The sequence below is a fragment of the Colias philodice genome, chromosome 28 (assembly GCF_061535455.1).
Source record: "Colias philodice isolate Cphi_HAF_F1 chromosome 28, ilColPhil1 Martin Lab GWU primary, whole genome shotgun sequence".
Classification (NCBI taxonomy): Eukaryota; Metazoa; Arthropoda; class Insecta; order Lepidoptera; family Pieridae; genus Colias; species Colias philodice.
The window spans coordinates 5,697,452-5,717,852 of record NC_143113.1 but is presented as its reverse complement, the minus strand read 5'-3'; the positions used below and the strand labels follow the sequence as shown (position 1 = coordinate 5,717,852).

At 37.4% G+C, this 20,401-nt stretch overlaps 2 protein-coding genes across 4 annotated transcripts in view; one reads left to right on the top strand and one right to left on the bottom strand.

Moving 5' to 3' along the window:
* atos (atos homolog atossa) overlaps positions 1–10,797 on the top strand; it is a 65,123-nt gene extending 54,326 nt beyond the window's left edge. For both annotated transcript variants that reach the window (XM_089712154.1, XM_089712155.1), the window contains exons 9-10: positions 561–796; positions 10,335–10,797. In XM_089712154.1, coding sequence (XP_089568280.1) covers positions 561–796; positions 10,335–10,737 — 639 coding nt within the window. In that variant the 3' untranslated portion in view covers positions 10,738–10,797. The remainder of the gene's footprint in view (positions 1–560; positions 797–10,334) is intronic.
* A 3,065-nt stretch (positions 10,798–13,862) lies between these two features.
* LOC149476397 (uncharacterized) overlaps positions 13,863–20,401 on the bottom strand; it is a 28,695-nt gene continuing 22,156 nt past the window's right edge. The window contains exons 6-8 of one of the 2 annotated variants that reach the window (XM_089712319.1): positions 17,968–18,063; positions 14,157–14,293; positions 13,863–13,986 (exon numbers count right to left, since the gene is read on the bottom strand). In XM_089712319.1, coding sequence (XP_089568445.1) covers positions 14,201–14,293; positions 17,968–18,063 — 189 coding nt within the window. In that variant the 3' untranslated portion in view covers positions 13,863–13,986; positions 14,157–14,200. Of the gene's footprint in view, positions 13,987–14,141; positions 14,294–17,967; positions 18,064–20,401 lie in introns of those variants that run through there. The other variant, XM_089712318.1, reaches the window with a different exon arrangement.

The window sequence follows — 20,401 nt, the reverse complement described above, 5'->3', positions numbered from 1 at the left end:
GTACTCATTATATTTGCATTGCTATATGTTTCTTATGAACTAAGGGACGCTAAAGTCTTGTACAAATTGTATTGTACGATTATTTACACTAAAATGAAATTTTTGTACATAATTTTGTATCAAATGTTTGTGTGTGTGAACATTATATGTAGTAATGTTTTGTGTATGAATATTATTACAATAATGTATCGAATGTTTGTGTGTGTGAACATTATAATAATGTTTGTGTGTATGAATACTATTACAATAATGTATCGAATGTTTGTGTGTATGAATATTATAACAATAATGTATCGAATGTTTGTGTGTGTGAATATTATAATAATGTTTGTGTGTATGAATACTATTACAATAATGTATCGAATGTTTGTGTGTGTGAACATTATAACAATAATGTATCGAATGTTGGTGTGTGTGAACTTTTTTTTATTTTTTATTTATTGTATAATTTAGAGGGCCGCGTGGTGAACATTATAATAATGTTTGTTTGTATCAATATTACAATAATGTGTTGTATGTTTGAAAAAACACAATTGAACACGCTTGTCCGCACATTCCAGGGGCACATAAACCTGGGCGCTAGCGGGTACCGCGTGCCGCGCGCCGGCACCGTGCAGGTGTCGCTGCTGAACCCGCACGGCACGCTCGTCAAGATGTTCGTGGTGCTGTACGACCTGAGCGCCATGCCGCCCCGGGCCCGCACGTTCCTGCGCCAGCGCACGCTGTACCTGCCCGCCGGCCTGCCGCCCCCCGCCCGCCCGCTGCACCAGGCGCTGCGCTACCTGATCCACCTGCGGTGAGTGCCCGCCGGCCTGCCGCCCCCGGCCTGCCGACCCGCCGTGATACATTAAAGAGTAATAATACATCTGCTCCACTAAGTGTTATAGTTGCTACAGTAAGTTAGATACGTGGCACAGCTGCCACAGTAAGTTAGATACGTGCTACAGCTGCTACAGTAAGTTAGATACGTGCTACAGCTGCTACAGTAAGTTAGATACGTGCTAAAGCTGCTACAGTAAGTAAGATACGTGCTACAGCTGCTACAGTAAGTTAGATACGTGCTAAAGCTGCTACAGTAAGTAAGATACGTGCTACAGCTGCTACAGTAAGTTAGATACGTGCTACAGCCGCTACAGTAAGTAAGATACGTGCTACAGCTGCTACAGTAAGCAAGATACGTGCTACAGCTGCTACAGTAAGTAAGATACGTGCTACAGCTGCTAGAGTAAGTAAGATACGTGCTACAGCTGCTACAGTAAGTAAGATACGTGCTACAGCTGCTACAGTAAGTAAGATACGTGCTACAGCTGCTACAGTAAGTAAGATACGTGCTACAGCTGCTACAGTAAGTAATATACGTGCTACAGCTGCTACAGTAAGTAATATACGTGCTACAGCTGCTACAGTAAGTGAGATACGTGCTACAGCTGCTACAGTAAGTTAGATACGTGCTACAGCTGCTACAGTAAGTGAGATACGTGCTACAGCTGCTACAGTAAGTTAGATACGTGCTACAGCTGCTACAGTAAGTTAGATACGTGCTACAGCTGCTACAGTAAGTTAGATACGTGCTAAAGCTGCTACAGTAAGTAAGATACGTGCTACAGCTGCTACAGTAAGTTAGATACGTGCTACAGCCGCTACAGTAAGTAAGATACGTGCTACAGCTGCTACAGTAAGCAAGATACGTGCTACAGCTGCTACAGTAAGTAAGATACGTGCTACAGCTGCTAGAGTAAGTAAGATACGTGCTACAGCTGCTACAGTAAGTAAGATACGTGCTACAGCTGCTACAGTAAGTAAGATACGTGCTACAGCTGCTACAGTAAGTAAGATACGTGCTACAGCTGCTACAGTAAGTAATATACGTGCTACAGCTGCTACAGTAAGTAATATACGTGCTACAGCTGCTACAGTAAGTGAGATACGTGCTACAGCTGCTACAGTAAGTTAGATACGTGCTACAGCTGCTACAGTAAGTGAGATACGTGCTACAGCTGCTACAGTAAGTTAGATACGTGCTACAGCTGCTACAGTAAGTTAGATACGTGCTACAGCTGCTACAGTAAGTTAGATACGTGCTAAAGCTGCTACAGTAAGTAAGATACGTGCTACAGCTGCTACAGTAAGTTAGATACGTGCTACAGCCGCTACAGTAAGTAAGATACGTGCTACAGCTGCTACAGTAAGCAAGATACGTGCTACAGCTGCTACAGTAAGTAAGATACGTGCTACAGCTGCTAGAGTAAGTAAGATACGTGCTACAGCTGCTACAGTAAGTAAGATACGTGCTACAGCTGCTACAGTAAGTAAGATACGTGCTACAGCTGCTACAGTAAGTAAGATACGTGCTACAGCTGCTACAGTAAGTAATATACGTGCTACAGCTGCTACAGTAAGTAATATACGTGCTACAGCTGCTACAGTAAGTGAGATACGTGCTACAGCTGCTACAGTAAGTTAGATACGTGCTACAGCTGCTACAGTAAGTGAGATACGTGCTACAGCTGCTACAGTAAGTTAGATACGTGCTACAGCTGCTACAGTAAGTTAGATACGTGCTACAGCTGCTACAGTAAGTTAGATACGTGCTAAAGCTGCTACAGTAAGTAAGATACGTGCTACAGCTGCTACAGTAAGTTAGATACGTGCTAAAGCTGCTACAGTAAGTAAGATACGTGCTACAGCTGCTACAGTAAGTTAGATACGTGCTACAGCTGCTACAGTAAGTAAGATACGTGCTACAGCTGCTACAGTAAGCAAGATACGTGCTACAGCTGCTACAGTAAGTAAGATACGTGCTACAGCTGCTACAGTAAGTAAGATACGTGCTACAGCTGCTACAGTAAGTAAGATACGTGCTACAGCTGCTACAGTAAGTAAGATACGTGCTACAGCTGCTACAGTAAGTAAGATACGTGCTACAGCTGCTACAGTAAGTAATATACGTGCTACAGCTGCTACAGTAAGTAATATACGTGCTACAGCTGCTACAGTAAGTGAGATACGTGCTACAGCTGCTACAGTAAGTTAGATACGTGCTACAGCTGCTACAGTAAGTGAGATACGTGCTACAGCTGCTACAGTAAGTTAGATACGTGCTACAGCTGCTACAGTAAGTTAGATACGTGCTACAGCTGCTACAGTAAGTAAGAGTCGTTCTACAGCTGCTTCAGTAAGTAATTTACGTGCTACAGCTGCTACAGTAAGTAAGATACATGCTACAGCTGCTACAGTAAGTAAGATACGTGCTACAGCTGCTACAGTAAGTTAGATACGTGCTACAGCTGCTACAGTAAGTAATATACGTGCTACAGCTGCTACAGTAAGTAAGATACGTGCTACAGCTGCTACAGTAAGTAAGATACGTGCTACAGCTGCTACAGTAAGTAAGATACGTGCTACAGCTGCTACAGTAAGTAATATACGTGCTACAGCTGCTACAGTAAGTAATATACGTGCTACAGCTGCTACAGTAAGTGAGATACGTGCTACAGCTGCTACAGTAAGTTAGATACGTGCTACAGCTGCTACAGTAAGTGAGATACGTGCTACAGCTGCTACAGTAAGTTAGATACGTGCTACAGCTGCTACAGTAAGTTAGATACGTGCTACAGCTGCTACAGTAAGTAAGAGTCGTTCTACAGCTGCTTCAGTAAGTAATTTACGTGCTACAGCTGCTACAGTAAGTAAGATACATGCTACAGCTGCTACAGTAAGTAAGATACGTGCTACAGCTGCTACAGTAAGTTAGATACGTGCTACAGCTGCTACAGTAAGTAATATACGTGCTACAGCTGCTACAGTAAGTTAGATACGTGCTACAGCTGCTACAGTAAGTTAGATACGTGCTAAAGCTGCTACAGTAAGCAAGATACGTTCTACAGCTGCTACAGTAAGTAATATACGTGCTACAGCTGCTACAGTAAGTAATATACGTGCTACAGCTGCTACAGTAAGTAATATACGTGCTACAGCTGCTACAGTAAGTAAGATACGTGCTACAGCTGCTACAGTAAGTTAGATACGTGCTACAGCTGCTACAGTAAGTAATATACGTGCTACAGCTGCTACAGTAAGTAAGATACGTGCTACAGCTGCTACAGTAAGTAAGATACGTGCTACAGCTGCTACAGTAAGTAAGATACGTGCTACAGCTGCTACAGTAAGTAATATACGTGCTACAGCTGCTACAGTAAGTAATATACGTGCTACAGCTGCTACAGTAAGTGAGATACGTGCTACAGCTGCTACAGTAAGTTAGATACGTGCTACAGCTGCTACAGTAAGTGAGATACGTGCTACAGCTGCTACAGTAAGTTAGATACGTGCTACAGCTGCTACAGTAAGTTAGATACGTGCTACAGCTGCTACAGTAAGTAAGAGTCGTTCTACAGCTGCTTCAGTAAGTAATTTACGTGCTACAGCTGCTACAGTAAGTAAGATACATGCTACAGCTGCTACAGTAAGTAAGATACGTGCTACAGCTGCTACAGTAAGTTAGATACGTGCTACAGCTGCTACAGTAAGTAATATACGTGCTACAGCTGCTACAGTAAGTTAGATACGTGCTACAGCTGCTACAGTAAGTTAGATACGTGCTAAAGCTGCTACAGTAAGCAAGATACGTTCTACAGCTGCTACAGTAAGTAATATACGTGCTACAGCTGCTACAGTAAGTAATATACGTGCTACAGCTGCTACAGTAAGTAAGATACGTGCTACAGCTGCTACAGTAAGTAATATACGTGCTACAGCTGCTACAGTAAGTTAGATACGTGCTACAGCTGCTACAGTAAGTAAGATACGTGCTACAGCTGCTACAGTAAGCAAGATACGTTCTACAGCTGCTACAGTAAGTAAGATACGTGCTACAGCTGCTACAGTAAGTAATATACGTGCTACAGCTGCTACAGTAAGTAATATACGTGCTACAGCTGCTACAGTAAGTTAGATACGTGCTACAGCTGCTACAGTAAGTAAGATACGTGCTACAGCTGCTACAGTAAGCAAGATACGTTCTACAGCTGCTACAGTAAGTAAGATACGTTCTACAGCTGCTACAGTAAGTAATATACGTGCTACAGCTGCTACAGTAAGTAATATACGTGCTACAGCTGCTACAGTAAGTAAGATACGTGCTACAGCTGCTACAGTAAGTAATATACGTGCTACAGCTGCTACAGTAAGTTAGATACGTGCTACAGCTGCTACAGTAAGTAAGATACGTGCTACAGCTGCTACAGTAAGCAAGATACGTTCTACAGCTGCTACAGTAAGTAAGATACGTGCTACAGCTGCTACAGTAAGTAAGATACGTGCTACAGCTGCTACAGTAAGTAAGATACGTGCTACAGCTGCTACAGTAAGTTAGATACGTGCTCCAGCTGCTACAGTAAGTTAGATACGTGCTAAAGCTGCTACAGTAAGCAAGATACGTTCTACAGCTGCTACAGTAAGTAATATACGTGCTACAGCTGCTACAGTAAGTAATATACGTGCTACAGCTGCTACAGTAAGTAATATACGTGCTACAGCTGCTACAGTAAGTAAGATACGTGCTACAGCTGCTACAGTAAGTAATATACGTGCTACAGCTGCTACAGTAAGTTAGATACGTGCTACAGCTGCTACAGTAAGTAAGATACGTGCTACTGCTGCTACAGTAAGCAAGATACGTTCTACAGCTGCTACAGTAAGTAAGATACGTGCTACAGCTGCTACAGTAAGTAAGATACGTGCTACAGCTGCTACAGTAAGTAAGATACGTGCTACAGCTGCTACAGTAAGTAAGATACGTGCTACAGCTGCTACAGTAAGTAAGATACGTGCTACAGCTGCTACAGTAAGTAATATACGTGCTACAGCTGCTACAGTAAGTAATATACGTGCTACAGCTGCTACAGTAAGTGAGATACGTGCTACAGCTGCTACAGTAAGTTAGATACGTGCTACAGCTGCTACAGTAAGTTAGATACGTGCTACAGCTGCTACAGTAAGTAAGAGTCGTTCTACAGCTGCTTCAGTAAGTAATTTACGTGCTACAGCTGCTACAGTAAGTAAGATACATGCTACAGCTGCTACAGTAAGTAAGATACGTGCTACAGCTGCTACAGTAAGTAAGATACGTGCTACAGCTGCTACAGTAAGTAAGATACATGCTACAGCTGCTACAGTAAGTAAGATACGTGCTACAGCTGCTACAGTAAGTAGGATACGTTTTACAGCTTCTACAGTAAGTTAGATACGTGCTACAGCTGCTACAGTAAGTAAGATTCGTTCATCAGCTGCTACAGTAAGTAAGATACGTGCTACAGCTGCTACAGTAAGTAATATACGTGCTACAGCTGCTACAGTAAGTAATATACGTGCTACAGCTGCTACAGTAAGTTAGATACGTGCTACAGCTGCTACAGTAAGTTAGATACGTGCTAAAGCTGCTACAGTAAGCAAGATACGTTCTACAGCTGCTACAGTAAGTTAGATACGTGCTACAGCTGCTACAGTAAGTAAGATACGTGCTACAGCTGCTACAGTAAGAAAGATACGTGCTACAGCTGCTACAGTAAGTGATATACGTGCTACAGCTTGTACAGTAAGTAATACACGTGCTACAGCTGCTACAGTAAGTTGAATACGTGCTACAGCTGCTAGAGTAAGTAATATACGTGCTACAGCTGCTACAGTAAGTAATATACGTGCTACAGCTGCTACAGTAAGTGAGATACGTGCTACAGCTGCTACAGTAAGTTAGATACGTGCTTAAGCTGCTACAGTAAGCAAGATACGTTCTACAGCTGCTACAGTAAGTAATATACGTGCTACAGCTGCTACAGTTAGTAAGATACGTGCTACAGCTGCTAGAGTAAGTAATATACGTGCTACAGCTGCTACAGTAAGTTAGATACGTGCTACAGCTGCTACAGTAAGTTAGATACGTGCTAAAGCTGCTACAGTAAGCAAGATACGTTCTACAGCTGCTACAGTAAGTAATATACGTGCTACAGCTGCTACAGTAAGTAATATACGTGCTACAGCTGCTACAGTAAGTAATATACGTGCTACAGCTGCTACAGTAAGTAAGATACGTGCTACAGCTGCTAGAGTAAGTAATATACGTGCTACAGCTGCTACAGTAAGATAGAAACGTGCTACAGCTGCTACAGTAAGTAAGATACGTGCTACAGCTGCTACAGTAAGAAAGATACGTGCTACAGCTGCTACAGTAAGTGATATACGTGCTACAGCTTGTACAGTAAGTAATACACGTGCTACAGCTGCTACAGTAAGTTGAATACGTGCTACAGCTGCTAGAGTAAGTAATATACGTGCTACAGCTGCTACAGTAAGTAAGATACGTTGTACAGCTTCTACAGTAAGTTAGATACGTGCTACAGCTGCTACAGTAAGCAAGATACGTTCTACAGCTGCTACAGTAAGTAATATACGTGCTACAGCTGCTACAGTAAGTAATATACGTGCTACAGCTGCTACAGTAAGTAATATACGTGCTACAGCTGCTACAGTAAGTAATATACGTGCTACAGCTGCTACAGTAAGTAATATACGTGCTACAGCTGCTACAGTAAGTTAGAAACGTGCTACAGCTGCTACAGTAAGTAAGATACGTGCTACAGCTGCTACAGTAAGAAAGATACGTGCTACAGCTGCTACAGTAAGTGATATACGTGCTACAGCTTGTACAGTAAGTAATATGCGTGCTACAGCTGCTACAGTAAGTAATATACGTGCTACAGCTGCTACAGTAAGTGAGATACGTGCTACAGCTGCTACAGTAAGTTAGATACGTGCTACAGCTGCTACAGTAAGTTAGATACGTGCTACAGCTGCTACAGTAAGTAAGAGTCGTTCTACAGCTGCTTCAGTAAGTAATTTACGTGCTACAGCTGCTACAGTAAGTAAGATACATGCTACAGCTGCTACAGTAAGTAAGATACGTGCTACAGCTGCTACAGTAAGTTAGATACGTGCTACAGCTGCTACAGTAAGTAAGAGTCGTTCTACAGCTGCTTCAGTAAGTAATTTACGTGCTACAGCTGCTACAGTAAGTAAGATACATGCTACAGCTGCTACAGTAAGTAAGATACGTGCTACAGCTGCTACAGTAAGTTAGATACGTGCTACAGCTGCTACAGTAAGTAATATACGTGCTACAGCTGCTACAGTAAGTTAGATACGTGCTACAGCTGCTACAGTAAGTTAGATACGTGCTAAAGCTGCTACAGTAAGCAAGATACGTTCTACAGCTGCTACAGTAAGTAATATACGTGCTACAGCTGCTACAGTAAGTAATATACGTGCTACAGCTGCTACAGTAAGTAAGATACGTGCTACAGCTGCTACAGTAAGTAATATACGTGCTACAGCTGCTACAGTAAGTTAGATACGTGCTACAGCTGCTACAGTAAGTAAGATACGTGCTACAGCTGCTACAGTAAGCAAGATACGTTCTACAGCTGCTACAGTAAGTAAGATACGTGCTACAGCTGCTACAGTAAGTAAGATACGTGCTACAGCTGCTACAGTAAGTAAGATACGTGCTACAGCTGCTACAGTAAGTTAGATACGTGCTACAGCTGCTACAGTAAGTTAGATACGTGCTAAAGCTGCTACAGTAAGCAAGATACGTTCTACAGTTGCTACAGTAAGTAATATACGTGCTACAGCTGCTACAGTAAGTAATATACGTGCTACAGCTGCTACAGTAAGTAATATACGTGCTACAGCTGCTACAGTAAGTAAGATACGTGCTACAGCTGCTAGAGTAAGTAATATACGTGCTACAGCTGCTACAGTAAGTTAGAAACGTGCTACAGCTGCTACAGTAAGTAAGATACGTGCTACAGCTGCTACAGTAAGAAAGATACGTGCTACAGCTGCTACAGTAAGTGATATACGTGCTACAGCTTGTACAGTAAGTAATACACGTGCTACAGCTGCTACAGTAAGTTGAATACGTGCTACAGCTGCTAGAGTAAGTAATATACGTGCTACAGCTGCTACAGTAAGTAAGATACGTTGTACAGCTTCTACAGTAAGTTAGATACGTGCTACAGCTGCTACAGTAAGCAAGATACGTTCTACAGCTGCTACAGTAAGTAATATACGTGCTACAGCTGCTACAGTAAGTAATATACGTGCTACAGCTGCTACAGTAAGTAATATACGTGCTACAGCTGCTACAGTAAGTAATATACGTGCTACAGCTGCTACAGTAAGTAAGATACGTGCTACAGCTGCTACAGTAAGTAAGATACGTGCTACAGCTGCTAGAGTAAGTAATATACGTGCTACAGCTGCTACAGTAAGTTAGAAACGTGCTACAGCTGCTACAGTAAGTAAGATACGTGCTACAGCTGCTACAGTAAGAAAGATACGTGCTACAGCTGCTACAGTAAGTGATATACGTGCTACAGCTTGTACAGTAAGTAATACACGTGCTACAGCTGCTACAGTAAGTTGAATACGTGCTACAGCTGCTACAGTAAGTTAGATACGTGCTACAGCTGCTACAGTAAGTTAGATACGTGCTAAAGCTGCTACAGTAAGCAAGATACGTTCTACAGCTGCTACAGTAAGTAATTTACGTGCTACAGCTGCTACAGTAAGTAAGATACATGCTACAGCTGCTACAGTAAGTAAGATACGTGCTACAGCTGCTACAGTAAGAAAGATACGTGCTACAGCTGCTACAGTAAGTGATATACGTGCTACAGCTTGTACAGTAAGTAATACACGTGCTACAGCTGCTACAGTAAGTTGAATACGTGCTACAGCTGCTAGAGTAAGTAATATACGTGCTACAGCTGCTACAGTAAGTTAGATACGTGCTACAGCTGCTACAGTAAGTTAGATACGTGCTAAAGCTGCTACAGTAAGCAAGATACGTTCTACAGCTGCTACAGTAAGTAATATACGTGCTACAGCTGCTACAGTAAGTAATTTACGTGCTACAGCTGCTACAGTAAGTAAGATACATGCTACAGCTGCTACAGTAAGTAAGATACGTGCTACAGCTGCTACAGTAAGTAAGATACGTGCTACAGCTGCTACAGTAAGTAAGATACGTGCTACAGCTGCTACAGTAAGTAAGATACGTGCTACAGCTGCTACAGTAAGTTAGATACGTGTTACAGCTGCTCCACTGATTGGGACAAGTAACAATTGCAACTTATTTTCTTTTTGTTACAAAATAGCTTATTCCCTCCTTTTCCAATTAAAAATCTTTCTCATAGAATTGTACATTATTCAACATCCCAACACGTTTTTTGTTTGTCCCCATACAATACTAAATATGTGTTTTTTTTTTGCAGATTCATGACTTCAAAGTCCGGGAAGCTTTACCTCCACACGGATATAAGAATATTGGTGTCTCGAAAAGCAGATGTGGATACAGCGACCGCGTATTCCGCGATCTACCGGCCGATAGCCAATCAGAGCAAAGAAGACGCAAAACTGACCAATCAGAGCAAAGAAGAGACAAAACCGACCAATCAGAGCAAAGAAGAGACAAAACCGACCAATCACAGCAAAGATGACTCAAAACCGACCAATCATAGCGAAGTATCAACAAATAGGACGCCGAATCGAGTTTTTGGCGGTTGTGGAGAATTCGATTCGAATAGAGAGATCGGTTATGAAAATCAAAATGGCGTCGCGTACGAGTTGAGAAGTTTTACGTACGCGCCGGACAATCCGAAATATTCGCCGCGATAGTTTAGTGCCTGTTTATGTATGTTGTATGTAATGAAAGAATATATTTTTGGTTTGTATATACTTGCGTGTTTTATTTGTACCTCTGGTCAATCATTAAATTTTTACCCGTAATAAAAATTATGAAAAAATATTTTAAAATATAGTTTACTTTATACGAAATGCTTACAGATATTTACACGGTATACGTACCAAATCAGTAATTTTTACAATTTTTGTCTGTCTGTTAATTTCGGGTTATATCTGAAACGGCTGAACCGTTTTTGATAGGACTTTCACTGATAAATATCAGATTTTTTAAGGAGTAACTTAGGCTATCTATTACTGCAATTCCCACAGGAACATTAGGACTAAGAGGAAAAAATCATTTACGTGAGTGAAACCGCGGGACGCAGCTTGTATAACATAAATGACAGATTTTTTTTTATTAAAAAGATAACTCTAAGTAATTAATCAGCCCCCCCCCCCCCATGAATAAGAATTTAAAATCACCTAGATCAATCATATAAAATAATGGAAAAATCTACATAATTACAGAAAATATCCTATTCATAACTTCATTATAGACATTAAAATTATGGTAAAGAAATAATTGATAATAGTAAACCAAAAAAAAAATACCGAATCGAACAGAATTTTTAGACATTAATCAATAATTGTTAAACTAAAACATTCTTAGATCCACCTGAAATAACGCAACAATTTCATTAAAAACCAATGGCTAGGAGGAGCTCTGAACAAACCACACAGATAAATATACAATAAAATACATAAAGATTTGAAAAGGCTGAACGTCATGATATCAATTTCAATTTTAAAAAAAGCGCCATCTATCGGGGAATTTTTGATAAATTCTAGCCACAGATTCTAGCGCAAGAGTTTTATGCTCCATGGAATCGGGTGACTAAATCCTAGCGCCATCTGTCGGAATTTATAACTTTCTCACTGATTTAAATGTTCATCATAATTCATAATGTATTTTCACAATATCCATGAAATTGAGATATTTCTCCTCGGAAAAATGTGGCCTATTATTACATATATCTCTCGCCTCCTAACTATCTCCACAAACAATACACTCGCATTTACAAAATAATTTAGTAAGGATTAATAATTTAAAACATGTCTGTGCAATACGATTCAATATTCAGTAATGTTATTTGCATATTTCATACAAACTTTTTGGTGGTCATTTTTATTTTCTCTTCAGATAATTAAAAATAAAAAATGCTCTTGGGATATAATTCATAATTTCATAGTAATTCTAATTTGCACAAAGAAAGATAAACAGGATTTTGCAGATCATTAAAAACATAGAGAATATTCTTATGAATTTTCCTGAACGAAAATATTACGTTATTAAGCGATTTCATTTCAGAATATTAGATGGTACATTCAATTTGATAGATCATACATATTCTGTTAAAACGTATGTTCTAACCAATACTGTAAGTAGTGTGGTTAAATGACTTATAAGGAAAACTAGTATTATGGATGCCTATAAAAATTCCCGTTAGAACATACTATAGATAGAGTAACCGTAATTTATAGGGTCAAACTAAATATACTTTCGATTATAAAACATAGAAATAAAACGAAGAACATTGGAACTTCGTGGGGTGAAATTCCCGTCCGATTAGGGCCCTTCTGGCCTCCTCCACTCAAGCGACAGCTCAAGCCGAGGTTCGTGGTCCCCGTGGCGGGGGGACGCCCTTGTGCATGTCGCTACCAGGGTGAACCTTCAGTTCACCCCCGCGTCCGCGTTAAAATGTAGAAGCCCTTCTGGCTAACATTGAGAGACACCACACAAAAAAAAAAAAAAAAAAAAAAAAGGGGTGAAATTATGAACATTTTATTGATTAAATAATTTTTGTAGTATAATCTGTGTTTTATTTATGATTAAATTTACTTTGTACTAAAATTGTTTTGTTAAATATCATGTTAGATATATGTAACAGTTGGTTGGCTACATAGATTTTATTATAAGCATTTTGCATGAGGTCTGATGATGATTATTTAATTAATAAATTATTGAAAAAATAAAGTAGTTAGGTACATGTGTAATCTAATTTTTCTATGGATACATTTAAAATTTATGGTAAATCTAAAATTGGTTTTAGCGTAATTATAATGATTTACTTATAGTTTTTTGCATTTGTCTCAGGATTTTAGTAAGAAGCTGTTAAAAATTAAAATTCTTGCAAAAATCTGTACCTAGGTTAAAGATTAATTTGGTTAAGGTTTAGGAAGTTGGGATTTTTATGTAAGTATGTATTAGGTAATAAATTTAAAGAAATGAAAAAAACCATATTATTCAAATAATTTATTTCACACCACACAATAAATTAATACAATCATGTCGTAATTTTAATAAATAATACTTAAATTACAATAAATAAAATAATACATTTTCTTAATTGTTATAAAATATAAGTAACTTAAATATAATAGGTTTCTTAGCGATTAGTTACGTTAATTTCGAAAATATTGATACAAAAAATAAAAACTTATTTACAAAATAAGCTAGTTATTTACAAAATTAAATGTATAAAATAATAATGCGTTGAACGGTAACCCTTAAGGTTAAATGAATTAAAAATAAAAAAATGTTGTGTGGTTTTATGAAACCACGGTAAAAGTGAAACTGTTCGAACGGTTCCGAACACTGCTTTGTGTAGCGCATGTCGCGTGACGGTCGGCTGCCGAGTAGGTATATACCTACTCGGCAGCCGCGATACACGCGACATGCGCAGGATGCGCTACACAGACCAAACAGTTTGAGACGATGTAATAAAAGTTTCACTTTAATAAGTACATATACATATAATATATTTTGCCAGGCAGAGACATATTGTTATTTTAGAAGTAATTAATATATTTCTTACATAATTCACTGGTCCATTTTTAATATCAAATTAAAATTTATTTAGGGCCGATTTTTCAATGCTTGGATAAAACTTATTCGTCGAATAATGTATAAAACTGCCATTTTAAAAACGTACTCGAATTGCCCGTATTTGACAGTTTACGTGACATTTTAATATTATCGTGTAATACTTTATTGGACGGATAAGTTTTATCCAAGCATTGAAAAATCAGCCCTTAATAAAATAAAAATATGCTTTTCTACAATGGCAAAGTAAAAATTGTAAATTCCTGTCAAAATAAAAAATTTAACAATGCATTTTGCGACGTAATATTTCGTTAGACTGTCCTCATGAACATCAAAAATTGAAGTTTTTTTATAATAAACTAGCGGTCCGCCCCGGCTTCGCCCGTGGTACATATTTATGTTTTCTCTACATAAGAACCATCCTGGTACTTCAAGGAATATAATAAAAAAGGAATTATCGAAATCGGTCCACCCGTTCTCGAGTTATGCGCTTACCAACACATTTTGCGATTCATTTTTATATTATAGATTAATTTTATTTTTATATTTATTTGACTATTTATTATTATTTATTTAAGATAATGTTAATAATGGCTTTGTAGGATACATTTGTGTTCTTTCTTGCGCTCTGTAGGGAGATACTTCGGAGTCGATTTCTTCTTTGTCCTGAAAATATATAAAAATATAATCACTACATAGTATAAAACAAAGTCGCTTTCTCTTTAATAATATTATTATGAATAGCTAAAATATTATTAATTCAATTATATTCATTTAGATCTATAGATTTAACGATGATTATCAATATCTAAAATTACTAAACCTATTTTGATATCTCCCATACAAGATAAACTTGTGGGTAAAAAAACAAACAAGGTCAGGTTACAAAGTTAGTTTAAACACCATATTTACACGATGTCAAGGCTATCAAATTAAGAGCATTAGGAGAGATTAAAGATAAGATAAGATTATTAATTAACACGTTCGCTGCGGCACAGATATATCTGTACTTTCCATTACTGCGTTACGGGTCGTTTTAAACCTTGTCCTATACCAGAGATTGTGGCGGCACGAGGCATATTAAACCCCACCGCCCGTAGGAGACCAAAATCCTTTTTTTGGCGCCAAATAAGACAAAGTGTGCGGCTTTTGTCGTGATTATTATTAACAATGAGTTCATTAACCTAAATCTACCGCCGCCAGTGGTTAGATTAGTTAGTTTAGATTCTATGGGTAAAATAAAATGTGGGGTCTGATGTACCCCATACCGCACTGGACAATAGCAGTTTTTCATATAATTTAGTGATGGGAAAAGAAATATCGATTTTATTTAATTGTATTTATTTATCAAACTTATGGGTGTTTTTTATTAAAACAGGCCAAACCAGAATATTGTTTGCAACCAGTGCATTCTGTGAGAATTTCCTTTACTTTTTTTGTCGGCCTCACGACTTGTTAAGAAGATGCGGAGTTTTTCGTAACATCCTACACATCTCCTCTTCTTTGATCCCTTTAAGAGATGATGTGCCTTGTTTGTTGGCTTGTTGACTTGGGCAAGAGTTAAATTTTGATGAGCCATACACCGATTGCCGGGTGTTTTGGATTTGCCGCTAGTTGATTCAATGAACAAACACACTAATAGTAATCATGATTATCCACCTATTTGAAGAAAGTTACTCAACATGTCACATTCACGTTTCTATTAACGATATTTATTATAACGAGTATGAATGAAAATTAGGTACCTGTATCCACATTCAAGTCCTTGTTTGTAAAAGATTCAATAAGTTGTTCCACAAATAGTCTCGAATGCGTTGCACAACACTAACCGCGTGAAGCTAGCTTAGGGTGCGGTACGAGGTGCGCGGTGGTACGAGGTGTTCGCAACCACGTTCCGCACTGTGTTAGAATTTTTATTTGTTCAGTGCGGCACGAGGTCTAAGAAACCCGGTATTAAGGTCGGTATACCATTGAACTAGGAATCAATAGCACATCTCAGATATATAGATATCACTTTCCTACACTGAACCAGATGGAAGTTATGCCTCCCGCACGACAGAGAAGTTTAAGTTTTTTCCTACCGCTATAACGACGAGACACGGACAGGGTGTTTCAAGCCCTGTTTCGCAGCGAACGTGTTAAGAGATTAACATTAATTTGAAAGTAACGATTTTGTTTTGATAATTCCTTGTAAGTAAATAGCGAGGATAACCCCACGATTGCAAATATATTATCTTTGTTGAAAATGTTGGAATTTACTTGGAAAATTTTATAGTACTTTTAAAGTAATTTTAAAGTAGTACTGGTGTAATGATGGAAGAAAAGAAGGTTAAAATAACACAAAATTTATATTGTACTAGCGGTCCACCCCGGCTTCGCCCGTGGTACATATTTCGCAATAAAAGGTAGTCTATGTTCTTTCTCAGGGTCTAAAGATTATCTGTGCCAAATTTCATCAAAATCGGTCCAGTACCTAGTTTATGCGTGAAAACCATACATACATACATACATACATACATACATACATACATACATACATACAAACCTTTCCTCTTTATAATATATATAGATAAAATATGGTTTTCAAACACAGGTTTACATTTAAACCATATAAATCTTATCATTAAAATCTCAGTTCAAAAGTATTTACAGTACTGATCATTCCACAATATTATTACAATTACAAATAAATAAAAAACACAATCAAAATCAGGATTATCTTTATTTCTGACATTGTAAATACACGGGAACTTTCATTATGCTCTTCTTCATTTTCACTTTCCCTACTGCCATCACCTGTGTAAATCATTTCATCGATTAATTCAATTCACCTTTAAAAACAAAACGAAGAAGGGTATGTAATAGCAGCTCTATATAATTCCACACAGAGAGAACACATTTTTGACTGACAGGCTACCCTCTCCTACCACCCGATTTGTTTTTGATTGTGTATGACCGTGAATTGACCTCTATTTGTATGCGATGGGGGAAGCGCGCCTGCGGTACGCCTGCGGTACGCCCGCGGCGCAACGGTGGCGTGCCGCCTCGACGCCTGTCCAAAATTCTTTCATACAAAATGTATAAGAAGGATGTGGTGCAAAACAGATTGAAGAGGCGCGCTTATGGCACGCCCGCGCCCGCACCGCTTGTGTTTGACCCGCGCCTTAGATTGTATGCATTTTACTATTTGTTGACCCTTGATTTAAATGGATAGAAATCTTAATGTTCTTTAGGCGTGTTGAGACTTGAGAGTAAAATCTCAAGGTCGCGTCATGGCAATACCGTCACGTCATGGAGTAAGGCGACGATTTTGGTATCTTTGAATCTTGTCAACGAAGTTTCACTTCTGACGCAAAATTTTATCAGCTTCACCTGTATGTTTGTATGAATTACGATTCCTTTAGACTCGATTTTGACTTTTAAACGGACAGATTTAATTCAAACTTTGTACACTTATCAAGGATCGGTGTTAGTACAATTATTTCATTTAAGGAAAAAAATATTGGAATAAAAAATGTCAGAAATAAATTATTAAATGGGACATTGTGCGTGTGTGCACATGTGTCAGAAGTAAAACTTGTTTGACAAGATTGAAAGATACCAAAATCGTCGCTTTACTCCATGAGTGACGGTATTGCCATGACCTTGAAATTTTATTCTCAACGCGCCTATAGAACTTCAAAAAACTATATTGCACATGAAAATTATAGTCCAGGATCCATCGTCCATTTTTGCAAGTGATTACTATCAAGCTAATTTTCGTGAGTAGCTTTATTTTGATGAGACGCCCAATAATTTCATGTACGAAACTCTCGATTGTGGTAGCTTACAGAGGTAACAAGGATACAATTTTTTGATTTGACGGTTCTCAAATATTTATAACGCAATTTGTAGGACAATATGTCTGTTGAATTATATAAATATTAACTAAGTGAAAACAAAAAAATCTGCTGGTTAGTAATCATTTACGATGACCTCGTTATCGATAGGTACACATTGTAAAGAGGGGACTCTTTGATCAAACAATAGATTTTGTAGGACAAATATTTTTTCGAATAATTTAGATAATTATCTTGAGATTGAACAAAAAAAATTCAGTTAGTAATAAATATTTGAGAACCATCAAATCAAAACATTACATCTTTGTTACCTCTGTTAGCTACCACAATCGAGAGTTTCGTACAGGAAATTATTGGGCGTCTCATCAAAATAAAGCTACTCACGAAAAATTAGCTTGATAGTAATCACTTGAAAAAATGGACGATGGATTCTGAACTATTATGTATTTTTTGGACATTAATAAATAAACAAATAAATAAAAATAATTTAAAATTACTTACTTCAGGTATAATACTCCTTGACCACGGTCCCCAGCCCGCGGGTTCCTCTTCGTGTTCATAGTGGTGTTGGTGTTGAGCGTGTTCGTAGTAAATTACCTGCAAACATACAAAAATATACATAAAAATGGCTTAACACGATTTTTACCGTAACAGTAAGTTTATGGTAAAATCCTTTTTTGTTTTATCATAAAAACTTGACCAAAATTGTAAATCACTATATATAAAACAAAGTCGCTTTCTCTGTCCCTATGTCCCTATGTATGCTTAAATCTTTAAAACTACGCAACGGATTTTGATGCGGGTTTTTTTTAACAGATAGGATTATTCTCGAGGAATGTTTTAGTATCTAATCTTGGTTTTAGACAAAGCGGGCGAAGCCGCGGGCGGTGTTCTAGTATAACAATTAAAATGTCTCTTTTTTTCCTAAGAGCCACCGATTCTGAAATATAACTCATCATAATAATGCCCACATCCTACTAATATTATGTATAACAAATGCGAAAGTTTGTGAGGATGTGTGTGTGTATGTATGTTTGTTACTCTTTCACGCAAATAATTCTGAACCGATTACAACGAAATTTGGTATGCAGCTGAAGACCCAGAATAAGACAGGCTTTTTATCCCGGAAATCCCACAGGAACAGGAACTATGCGGGTTTTTCTTTGAAAACGCAGAAAATCTAGTTATAAATCTAATAATTTTATAGATGTCATGATTAAACCACTTTTTCGACCTTCAACCTTCGACCTTCAATATTTTCAACTGACTTCAAAAAAGAGGTTCAGAATCGACTGTAATTTTTATTTGGGATTTTTCTGTATGCAGAGGTTTTTTATTTATTTATTTTTATTAAAATAATAGTAAAAATGAGTAAAAGCATTAAAACTTTTACTTTTAAGGAATCTAGACGTCGAGGTCAATGCAAGGTCAGTGAAAGTTGCTTTGGGTGATTCGTCTGATTGTTGTTTTTAACCGATTTCAAAATAAGTGGTTTTTGCTGTAGTAAAGTGCAATGTAATTAAAATTATGTGTTGTGTTTTAAAAATTATGATGTTGTTTTAAAAATTTGGGTTAATTAATACAAATACATATTTTATTGTGATTTCAATCTGTAAAATAAGTTTTATTGTAAAAAAAGAGAATATAAATACAAGATACATAAAAGAAAATACCTACGAATTTTGTTTATTAAATATACCTATAGATATTTTATCTAGGTATTAAAAAACAAATTTTTTATAGACGTATAAAAAATACAGAATTTTTAGATGATTTTTTTTCTGTGTTATTTTTATTCCGGGATGAAGGTTTTGCATAAAAGGTTGCTTGTGAAAGCTTACCTTTATGGTTAATAATAACTTGTTTGAGCGGAAGAGAAATGAGAATATATTATGTAGTTTTACCCTTATTTACTAATACCTAGTAAAGGTTATTGATATTATTGATTTATATTTATAACGGTCCGCCCCAGCTTCGCCCGTGGTACATATTTCGCAATAAAAGGTAGCCTATGTTCTTTCACAGGGTCTAAAGATTATCTGTGCCAAATTTCATCAAAATCGGTCCAGTATATGCGTGAAAAGTGAAAACCATACTTACATAATTACAAACCTTTCCTCTTCATAATATTAGTATAGAAATAATTTTTCGTTTATTTTTATTAAACTTTTTAAAACATTTTTTATTAAAAACTACATATAAGGTTTGAGTTACATCAATAAAAAGTTATAATAGCGAACGAAGTCGCGGTAAAACCTAGTTGTCTATATTTCAAAAAAATCCATAACAGATTATAATAGGCAAAAGAAAGTGACGACCCAATTTAAAAAGATAATCGTGTTATTATAAAAAGATAAAAGATTACTTTGAATAGATAACAGTAAGAGGCCTACTGTTAAATCTTTTGTTAGTTAAGATTATGTTTTAAATTATATCTTTCTTTTGTTGTTAATTAATTAAATATGAAGGTACTTAATTATACTTAATACTGATTAATTTTATAAGTAGTTACTGTCTTTTACTTTTAAATTTTCTATACTAAAATAATATAGAGAAAATATTAGAGAAAGTATTATGTCATATATCACATCACGGAAAGTATACTAGCTTTCCGCCCGCGGCTTCGCCCGTGTTTTCAAAGAAAAAACTCGCATAGTCCCCGTTCCTGTGGGATTTTGGGATAAACGTATTCTATGTGTTAATGAAAACTGCATTCGATTCAACGCAGTATTTTTTGCGTGAAGCTATACTTATCTATACTAATATTATAAAGCTGAAGAGTTTGTTTGTTTGTTTGTTTGTTTGAACGCACTAATCTCGGGAACTACTGGTCCGATTTGAAAAATTCTTTCGTTGTTAGATAGCCCATTTATCGAGGAAGGCTATAGGCTATATATCAATAAAAGTGTCAATTTACAGAAAATAGTAGGCATAC